The 11,154-nt window shown below is 47.7% G+C and overlaps 1 protein-coding gene across 1 annotated transcript; it reads left to right on the top strand.

Annotated features, from left to right (window-relative positions):
* Nucleotides 1-4,559: 4,559 nt before the first annotated feature.
* Nucleotides 4,560-9,913, top strand: ZG16 (zymogen granule protein 16). The gene is made up of 4 exons (XM_035135519.3): nt 4,560-5,490; nt 7,171-7,226; nt 7,357-7,489; nt 9,312-9,913. The coding sequence occupies exons 2-4, from the start codon at nt 7,172-7,174 to the stop codon at nt 9,631-9,633; spliced, it is 510 nt and encodes a 169-aa protein (XP_034991410.1). The 5' UTR covers nt 4,560-5,490; nt 7,171; the 3' UTR covers nt 9,634-9,913.
* Nucleotides 9,914-11,154: the final 1,241 nt, after the last annotated feature.

Raw genomic sequence — 11,154 nt, 5'->3', positions numbered from 1 at the left:
TTTTACTATTGTGATTTTGTGTTGCGAACTGCCCTGAGATCTACGGGTGTAGGGCAGTATACAAATTTAATAAACAACAATAATAAATACTAATAAAGCACTGAATATGTACGCCTTAAAGCCGGCAATGGGTGCATGCATCAAACCTGTGCTGAATTCAGCTAAAGCGTGTTGCATGTTTGTGGCAGGGAGCCAGAATCGGACAAGCCACTTCCTCCTCCTTGCCAAAACAGCAGCAAAGGTTGTGTTTGCCACAAACTGGATCTCCTCCTTTCCTCCCACGCACACTCACACAGATGATCACATATTGCTGTGACATGGGGACAGGGTGGGGTGGCATTGGATGGCCCTTGTCCTCGTAATGCCCTCTGGACAATCCCATGTTTTCTCAGAACAGCATATGCCTGGGATGGGCCAGGCCTGGCACCCAGCCTCATCTTGGGCGAGGTCTGCCTGAATTGCTACTTTCCAGATGTCTCTGGCAATTTTCTCAGCAGGCATTATCAGGGCACGGCCCCAGAACAGAGCATGTCCTTTGTTCCTCATTGCTGTCAGGCACGCAGCTGCCTCTGCCTTCCTTCTCCATCATTTTGCTGCTTTCTGATGAAGCCACTAGGCCAGGCTTCCTCAACCTTGGCCCTCCAGATGTTCTGAGACTAACAATTCCCAGCATCCCTGATCACTGGGTCCTGCTAGCTAGGGATCATGGGAGTTGTAGGCAAAAAAAAAAACATCCGGAGGGCCGAGGTTGAGGAAGCCTGCCATAGCTGCCAAGTTTTCGCTTTTCTCGCGAGAAAGCCTATTCAGCATAAGGGAAAATCCCTGTAAAAAAGGGATAACTTGGCAGCTATGAAGCCTGTACTAGACCCGTCTTAAACCCAGAGGCCGAGGAGCAGTGGAGATGGCCAAACGTCCTGTTAAGAGCTTTGAGGCTGAGCAAGGATGTGAACAGGAGGAGAAAGAAAACGGAGCACAAATCTTTGTGGGTTTTCATTTTCTCCTTTGGTCAGTAATAGGGTGGTGTTTTGAAATGGCACGGCATGCAAGCATGCCAAGGCTTTCTCACCTAACCACCTCTCTTTTATTTTCTAAAAAAGTAAAAAATAAATCCCACATGCTTTTTAGCGATTTACCTCAGGCTTCCTCCCAGGAGCTCTCCAACCTCCCCTTCTAGGCTCACAACGATCCTGTCTTTCCAACACACATCTCTTTAATCTTCCTCACAACAATACTGTGAGGTGGTGACTGACCCAGGTTCATTTGGTGAGTTTCGTGCCTGAGCAGGGATTTGAACTCGGGTCCCGGTCTCTCATTCTAACCACTACACCAGGCTACACCACCCAACAGCAGGCGGACCCAGAGCCAGTGACAGGCAGGGCCCAGGGCCAATGGCAGGTGGAGCCAACTGGTTCTTGAGTTGTCCCCATCCTCATCTTTGCTCATGCCATGTCCCTAGTAGAGGAGTCATCCTCAGAGAATGGTGTGCTGCTCCCTGAAGGGAACTACATGGAGGAAGAGGCAGAGTCAGGCCTTGCAGCATCCCAGCTGTATTGGGTTTAAGACATCTTTGGTTGCCAGGCACGCGTTCCAACCGATCGTATAAGAGTTGGCAGACGAACATTCAACTGCCAACTGTCAACTGGCAGTTTCTTGCTGGGGTTTTAGTGTGTACGTTTACGTTCTGTGAGTTCTGTCTTGTTTGTCTATGAGTGAACTGTTGTCACTGACAAATATTTAATAAATGTAGTTGATGAACTTATACTGCCTTGGGCCTCTGACTTTTCTGAACATTTAACAGGTGCGCCCAGATTCACAGGCAGAAGCTGAGACAAAGCAGACCTTTCTCTCCCCATAGGAGGTCTTTCCTTGCTGGGCTCTGGTTAGAAGAGATTTGGAAATAGTGAAAACAAAATTCAAAAAATCCTTCCAGTAGCACCTTAGAGACCAACTAAGTTTGTCATAGGTATGAGCTTTCGTGTGCATGCACACTTCTTCAGATACACTATTGGAAATAGTGGTAACTCCGCGTTTGCTGTTTTACAGGTCTATTCCGGGAGAGCCAAAATGGCGGAGAGGGAGAATGAGAGAGTCGTTCCTGTCAGGGTGCAACCCAGAGAATCTCGTCCAGACAAATCACTCCCCCCCCCCATGGGTGTTTCAGCTCCAAGTCTAGGCTAAATCCCTGGGCTGAGCCAGACTAGTATCCAGACTTGGAAATCAGGTGGAAATTCCACAATAACTGAAGTCGTTCTGTTGTGGCCCTTTCAGGTTTGTACCTTCCATAACATCGTTGGAGAAACTTCTTTTAGTGCATTTTTTTGACTTCCCACATTTGATTAGGAACAGCCTCTCAATGAAACCATGAGCAGAATGCAAGGCTGTTTGCGTATAATTTCTTGATATGTATGAAGAGGAAGATCTGACTTCCTGATAGTATGGATTGGTTTCATATATTGGGTTCTCTTAAGACTGGGAAACAGATGGCAGCCAAGAACCAATGTGCTCCTTTATTAATAGGAACAAAAATTAAATCATCTTGAAAGATGTCAACACAACCTGTCCATCTTTTTACCTGCCTGTCCCATTTCTCCTCCCTTCTGGTTTAAGGCATGTGTAAAAGAAGGAACTGAACACATGAGTTCTATCAGCACCTTCCTTTTTCAGTTTTTCAAGCACCAGATAATCTATATATATATAAATGTAGGCATTGCGTGCGCAGAGGTCACAGCCTTTCTCCGTAACCGCTGAACTGTAATGTAACAAATTTGGCCACAACGTTCCATGCCCATCAGTGAGGGATCTGGCATTAAAAAAATTCCAAAAAAGCACAGCTTTCGCACCTAAAATAGTGAATAAACACACACAAAAGTGGCGCCCAAATTACACGTCACCAGCAAAAGCTCTGAAGACACCAGCAGCATCCAATAGAAAGGCAGATTGCACGCTGTCACCAGCAAAAGCTCTGACGGTCGGCGCCAAATAATGACACCATCAACCAAGCAACTGAAACCACCGAGGCAGCCATTACCAGACCCCTAGGCCCCTGCCAGGCTGCTAGGCCCCCACTAGGCCCGGGGGGGGGGAAGAGGGTGAGGGCCCGGATCGCAGGGCGCAGCACGGCATTTGTTTTATGTAGGCCCCTAGGTCCCTGCCAGGCCGCCAGGCAGCCACTAGGCCCGGGGGGGGGGGGGGAGAGGGCAAGCACCCGGATTGCAGGCCGCAGCACGGCCTTTGTTTTATGTAGGCCCCTGCCAGGCCGCCAGGCCCCCACTAGGCCCGAGGGGGAGAGGGGGAGCGCCCGGATCGCAGGCTGCAGCACGGCCTTTGTTTTATGTAGGCCCCTGCCAAGCCGCCAGGCCCCCACTAGACCCGGGGGGGAGAGGTTGAGCGCCCGAATCGGAGGCCGCAGCACGACCAAAAAAATAAAAGCCATAAATACAAGCACAAATTTGAAACATGCAGAAAAGCATATTACATTAAAACACTAACCAAAAACAAGTCATGCAACTGTTACCATTCAAAATACAAATGACATCAATAATCCCCTCAAAAAATCCACAGCAACGCGTGGCTGGTTCAGCTAGTTTCAGATAAAAACTGATGATTGTGCTGTTTAAATATTCTTCATTTAAGCGCTGAAGATCTTCGTTGGTCACACAGCTGCAGCAATGTGAAGATGTGACAAGGTGCCCCATGATATTCTTGTAAAGAAGTTGGTAAAATGCGGGCTAGACAATGCTTCCATTCAGTGGATTTGTAACTGGCTGGCTGGCTGACCGAACCCAAAGGGTGCTCATCAATGGCTCCTCTTCATCCTGGAGAGAAGTGACTAGTGGGGTGCCACCAGGTTCTGTCTTGGACCCAGTCTTATTCAACATCTTTATCAATGACTTGGATGGAGGGCTTGAGGGCATCCTGAGCAAGTTTGCAGATGTTTGCAGATATTTCTGCCCTGAACATTATCCAAGCAACAAGAGAGGCTATCATCCATGCCACAATGACTTAGAAGGGAAGGCAAGAGGCCAGAGGGTGCCAAATTTTGGTGTCACACAGGGTGCTGCTGAACTTTGAAAGCCCACTGTCCACCAGTGACCCAGGGCATCCTGATCAAGTTTGCAGATGGCACCAAATTGGGAGGGGTGGCTAATACCCCAGAGGACAGGATCACACTTCAAAATGACCTTAACAGATTAGACAACTGGGCCAAAGCAAACAATTTTAACAGGGAGAAATGTAAAGTACTACACTTGGGCAAAAAAATATGAAAGGCACGAATACAGGATGGGTGACACCTGGCTTGAGAGCAGTACATGTGAAAAGGATCTAGGAGTCTTGGTAGAGCACAAACTTGACATGAGTCAACAGTGTGATGCAGCAGCTAAAAAAGCCAATGCAATTCTGGGCTGCATCAATAGGAGTATAGCATCTAGATCAGGCATTCCCAAACTTCGGCTCTCCAGATGTTTTGGACTACAATTCCCATCACCCCTGACCACTGGTCCTGTTAGCTAGCGATCATGGGAGTTGTAGGCCAAAACATCTGGAGGGCTGCAGTTTGGGGATGCCTGATCTAGATCAAGGGAAGTAATAGTACCACTGTATTCTGCTCTGGTCAGACCTCACCTGGAGTACTGTGTCCAGTTCTGGGCACCACAGTTCAAGGAGGATACTGACAAGCTGGAACGTGTCCAGAGGAGGGCAACCAAAATGGTCAAAGGCCTGGAAACAATGCCTTATGAGGAACGGCTTAGGGAGCTGGGTATGTTTAGCCTGGAGAAGAGAAGGTTACGGGGTGATAGGATAGCCATGTTCAAATATATAAAAGGATGTCATATAGAAGAGGGTGAAAGGTTGTTTTCTGCTGCTCCAGAGAAGTGGACACGGAGCAATGGATTCAAGGTACAAGAAAGAAGATTCCACCTAAACATTAGGAAGAACTTCCTGACAGTAAGAGCTGTTTGACAGTGGAATTTGCTGCCAAGGAGTGTGGTGAGTCTCCTTCTTTGGAGGTCTTTAAGCGGAGGCTTGGCAGCCATCTGTCAGTAATGCTTTGATGGTGTTTCCTGCTTGGCAGGGGGTTGGACTGGATGGCCCTTGTGGTCTTTTCCAACTCTATGATTCTAAGGTTTGGTGGAAGATCAGCATTTCCTGCATTTTCCAAAGGTGGCCAGGATGCATCAGGGTTGGACAATGCAGTTTCCCTTCCATCTTTGGGGCTCCAGGATTCCCCACATCCCAAGGTAGGCCCCAGTGCAGCAGATGGCTGCCGTGAGCCATTAAAGGGAGGGCCTGTTTGTTTGGGTCCCTCCCAGGAAAATGCCAATTTAAGTGTTTTATAATAGATGGATGGTGTTTGCCCAGCAGGCAGGTTCCCAAGATAAGGTGGCGCCATATTGTACTTCACGGACAGTATAAAACATGAAGCTCCCCTTTGGCCTGTTCTGCAGAGCTCAGGCACCCAGACCACCCAAGGACTGCGCAGGCTGCAAGGTAAGTCGGGGGCTGAGAGCAACCCTTCATGCAAATAATTCTTTATTGCATTTGTATGCCCATTTTCTGCCTCTCCTCCTTCACATTTTAGCCTCACAACAGATCTTTTGTGTGGGTTTTTTTAAGGAGGCTCTGAAGAGGTCTATGAGATCAAGGTCTTTCTATAGAGACTTGGAGGTCTCTCTTCAAGGCTGCCTAGGGTTGACTGTTTGCTTTAAGGGGTTTGGACCTCCTGGGTTCCTTCCAAGTCCTGCTGGATATCTTACTTGGTTAGAGTATGGTGCTGATAATACCAAGGTTGCAAGTTCGATCCCCATAAGGGACAGCTTCATATTTCTGCATTGCAGGGGGTTGGACTAGACACTAGAACGATTCCAACTCTTATGATTCTGTGATTAAGCTGGCTGGCTAGCTGTTCGGTATGTGGCCCTCCAGATGTTGCTTGATTCCAAACTCTTGAGAACTCCATCTAGCATGACAAGTGGTGAGAGAGAATGGGAGCTGGAGTCTCCCAACATCTGGCTCTCCATTAGTTCACAGAAATAAGGTTGCCAGCCTGGGATTTGAGCCGGGACAACTTTCCAGAGGCCGCGCTCCAGAAAAATGGGTTTAAAGTGCAAATTAAGAGGTATTAATAAAGAGAGCAGAGAGCAGACCACTGGCATAACCACGTCAACATATGCACAGACTGGACTGAGCGGTGTTAACATGGTTCTTAGGCAGAAGCTGTTACCACTCATTGCAAGCTTGTTGCTGTTATTCAAGGGCGAATGCAAGTCACTCTGCACATGCTCAAAAGCACTCCCTCTTTACGTTTTTACAGGGCTGAGAACAGGGCTATGCTAGGTGAATTTGGTTCAAATTATGCTTTAGTTTGATTTCCAATGGAAGCTCAACTTTGCACAAATCATGTCAAAGTCCATGTAGCAGAGAGCCTTCGTGGAGTCGGCCGTCCTGATCCAAAGGAGCTCCTTTAAAAAAAGAAATAGATGTAAAGCCGGCTCGGGTATCAGGTTTTCAGTGTAATGAAGCAGTGCTCTGGTGGGTGTGTCTCAGGTGTCTTTGGGACACCTGCTATTTCATAACTGGAAGGAGGATCACAACTCAGAGCATCTGCTTTGCACAGAGAAGGTAGCGGGTTCGATTACTGACATCTCCAGGTAGGGGTAGGAATGGCTTCTGCCTGAAACTCTGGGAAGCTGCTGCCAGTTCAGACACCATAGACAGTAATGAGCTAGATCAGAGTTTTCCGAAACTTGGGTCTCTAGCTGTTTTTGGACTACAACTCCCATCATCCCTAGCTAGCAGGACAGGGAAGATGGGAACTGTAGTCCAAAAACAGCTGGAGACCCAAGTCCTTTTTTGAGAAGCTCTGAGCTAGATGGACCAATGCACTAAGGAGGCTTCCTATATCCAAAGTGAGTGGGTAGGCATTGGTTAGAGAGGCCTGTCTTCAAATCCCTAAATTCAGTGGTGACTTGGGCCAATTCACCTACTCCCACCCCCACCCCCTACCTCACAGGGCTGTTGTGAAGGATAGAATTAGAGGACCAGGACCAGGATATGTATGACACTTTGAAATGGAGGTAGGAGGGCAGAGTGGATAGAAGAAACATGTAAAAGTACTGAAATCAATGCAATTATTTTGTTAAAAAAAAACCACAACCCTCTCTTTTCTAGGATGTTTTGGTTCACTGTCCTTGCTTTACTCTGTTGCGGCATCACCACCAGCACAGGTAAATCCCAACGGGGGCCGGAGGGGAGGGGAGTTGTCACTGTCCCCCAGGCTGTGGTGCTGTCAAAGGGCAGGACTAGGCTGCTGTGCTGAAGTTCATCCGCTCTGTGTTGCTTTGGGTCTTATTCCAGCTCAGCTACGTTCTTCTTCCTATTCTGGCGAGTACGGCGGAGGTGGCGGGAAACGCTTCTCCCACTCTGGGAACCAGCTGGATGGGCCCATAACTGCCATTAGGATACGGGTGAACCGGTGGTACATTGTGGGGTAAGTGTTTCGAGGCTGGTGAGGATCTGGGAACAGGCCGTGGCTTGGCAGTTTGTAGGGTTTGGAGAAAAAGCGATTGGTGGAGGGATTGACCTTAAAATAAGGTGAACCCTTTCCTTGCGGGGAGGTTTAGGGCAGTCTTTGGAAAGTCCTTTCACTTCCACACATCCTGTGTATCGAGCATTTGCCCTCAATAAAATTTGTAGGAGGTTAGAGGGTGGCACTGTGATCTAAACCACAGAGCCTAGGGCTTGCCGATCAGAAGGTCGGCGGTTCAAATCCCCGCAACGGGGTGAGCTCCCGTTGTTCGGTCCCAGCTCCTGCCAACCTAGCAGTTCAAAAGCACAAAGTGCAAGTAGATAAATAGGTACTGCTCCGGCGGGAAGGTAAACAGCGTTTCTGTGTGCTGCTCTGGTTTCACCAGAAGCTGGCCACATGACCCGGAAGCTGTCTGCAGACAAAACGCCTGCTCCCTTGGCCAGTAAAGTGAGATGAGGAGCACCGCAACCCCAGAGTCATCCACGGCTGGACACAACGGTCAGGGGTCCCTTTACCTTTACATTTAGATGACATCAGCTGTTTACTGAGCATTCATTCTGATTGGTTTGCAGGGAGATTAGACAATCAAGCAATTCTTATCGTATATTTTCCAGTACATTCCCCCATCTCTTTACATTACTGCAAATAGTCCAGGATTTTTGGGGGGAGGGTAGAGCAGGTTTGGTGCGCAAGAGCTCCTGGGCGTTGTGGGGGGTTGGACTAGATAACCCTTGGGGTCACTTCCAACTCTACAATGCTATGGTTCTGTGGCATCTTTTGAGAGGAAGGGCAGGATAGAAGCCTAATAAGAAATTGAAAAATAAAACAGTTTTCCAGTATGCCACTGAAAACAGCAGCAGTCTGGAAGCGCCCTCTGTTCCTTTCATAGGAGAGAGCACTGAAGATATGTTTGTGTGTAGGGTGAAACAGTCTTTCTGTGTTTCTAGCCATTCTAATGTGTGCATACCTTAACCCTCAATTGTGAAAGTGACTTAAGCCGCATGTCTGAATATGCTTGTTTGTGAATTTGATCCCAGCAGCAAAACCATTTCAGAGCAATCAAAGGCTCCATGGCGAAATGAAAATGGAGAACCCGCTTTCCTTATATTGATCACTTGAGGTCCAAGAGCCCAGTGCACAGCTCTGAACCAGATTCTAATGCTGTGGTTGCTCTTGTTTGAAATTGGCTACTCAAACTTGCTATCCCTCGTTTGTTTTCTACTGCGTCTTCAAATGCAGGACCCTGCTGCCCCAAAGAGCTTTCAAACCTAAATTCTTCTATTTCTGTCACATGTTTGATGCCTCGTTGCATAAAACTAGCTGGAGAACATGTTCTGTTTTGGAGAGCTTGATAGTTGGAGAGGAGGAGTTGTATCGTTCATTGCAACTTATAACCGTTTGCCGACCATGGCAGCCCAACAGCATATGGTACAACAGCAATAGAAGTGTTTCCTGGGTCAAGGGCCACATTTCTCAGCAACAAATTAGGAATATTGGGGGGAGGGAATAGGGGGTGTCCTTGCAATCGGCAGAGATATTATGTGAATTGCGCAAGGCAAATGTGAATTTATTGTGCCAAACGAAATGATAACATGGAAAGGCTGAAGAGAACTTCTAGTTCCTTTGGGACGGAAAGGGGTGTACAGGAATCAAGAGCAGACTTAGGCACCATTGAGAGCTTTTGTTTTAAGGGGCTTAAGCGCAGCTAACTCTGCACTGGGATGTTGGCCTATCGGGGAAGATAGAAGATGGCCTAAGAAGCCTGTCTTTTACCTTATTCCAGTCTCCAGGTCCGTTATGGCAAGGAGTGGAGCAACTACGTGGGGGGTTCTTCTGGTGACCTGGAGGAAATCTTCCTGCACCCTGGCGAGTCCATCATCCAAGTCTCCGGGAAATACAAAAGCTACGTCCGCAAACTTGTGTTTGTCACCGACAAGGGGCGCTACTTCCCTTTTGGGAAGGACACAGGCACCAGCTTCAACGCAGCTCCTCTCTACCCAAACACCGTCCTGCGTTACTTCAGCGGCAGCTCTGGTTCAGTCATTGACGCCATCGGTTTCCACTGGGACTTCTACCCCAGTGACTGTCCCTCCTGTGGAAAGTGAGGGAGCACAGCAGGGAGAGACCAGCTGATCAATGGGGCAGGGAGCAGGGGCAGCTCAGGGCCCATGTCTTTCCACCCAAACCTTGGGGATTTTCTTTCCCCTTATCGACTGATTGTTCGTGAGGCAAATAATTTTCTAGCACATTTTCTGTCACCTCTTTTGTTAACTCTGTTGAACCTCAACCCTGCCCCATGTTTTCGGAGCTTCCTCTCCTGTCAAACAGCTAGCGCAGCACTGCTGTCGATCGGCATCAAGCAATAAAACAGCAAATTTGAAACAAGGGATTGTGGATCTCTTTATTTGTTGTCGGTCTTGAATGTGACATCATCACGGCAGTGTGACATCATCACTGTGACTTGTCTTAGACGGAGGTCTGAGGTTCTGTTTTGGAGCAAACCCTACACAAATCCAGAGTGGAGTCCCTAAGGCAGTTGGGTGACATCTTGTATGCCTCCTTCTGGCAACTCCTGCAGCCAAGCTGGTGCCAAATGTATTGCTCTGCTTTCCTTTGGACCACACCAGCGAGACCAAGCGTAATTGGGGGGGGGGGTCTTGTTGTCTGAGCAGCCCAGGACCTCCATACACACTGCCCAGCATTGCACCCCAGAGGGGAGTCACTTTAGTGCTGCTAACACCCTCCCCCCCGGAGGTGCACTCCATTATCTCTCAAGACAGATGGATGCCATCATAACATACTTAGTTGGTCTTTAAGGTGCTGCTGGAAGGAATTTTTTTTATTTTGTTTCGACTACGTCAGACCAGCACGGCTACCTACCTGTAACGTCATCATAACAATTATTATTAATATTCACTTCCATAAAATGATGGTTGTTATTATTATTATTATTATTATTATTATTATTATTATTATTATTATTAGAATAACCATCATTAATATTGATCTAGCACCAGAATATTCAAAGCACATCACACACATAACCCTGGTAATTCTTGTAACAACCCTAAATGAGCAGAATCATTTACTGGTTGACTTTAGAGGGTTGTTGTATGGGTTACTGAGAGGTGCTTTGAACACTCTGATGCTGTATAAATGGTGGTGGTGGTGGTGGTGGTGGTGGTGATGACGACATAACTGGTAAAAATATAGGGAAGTGAATATGTGACGGCAGGGGGAAGGGAGATTTGTCAGGAAAGAGCAAATTTGTACAGGCCACAAATGTCATCTGCAGCCTGGCCTGCTTACATAGGATAATGCAGGCATCCCCAAACTCGGCCATCCAGATGTTTTTGGACTACAATTCCCATCATGCCTGACCACTGGTCCTGTTAGCTAGGGATGATGGGAGTTGTAGTCCCAAAACATCTGGAGGGCCGGGTTTGGGGATTTCTGGGATAATGTGTTGGTTAAATCCTGAGGTTGTAGAATGGATTGTACCGCTGCCGGCGAGAAGGCAATTTCGGAATGTTCCATGAGAACTACCCAAAACACTTGCTTTATTTCTCGCATGAGCGAGAAACAGCCCTCTCTTTATCAAGCCTGTTTTCTTGTTAAAGGGAGGC

Source organism: Zootoca vivipara, chromosome 12, assembly GCF_965207765.1.
Source record: "Zootoca vivipara chromosome 12, rZooViv2.hap1.1, whole genome shotgun sequence".
NCBI lineage: Eukaryota > Metazoa > Chordata > Lepidosauria > Squamata > Lacertidae > Zootoca > Zootoca vivipara.
This window is presented reverse-complemented; position numbering and strand designations above follow the sequence as displayed.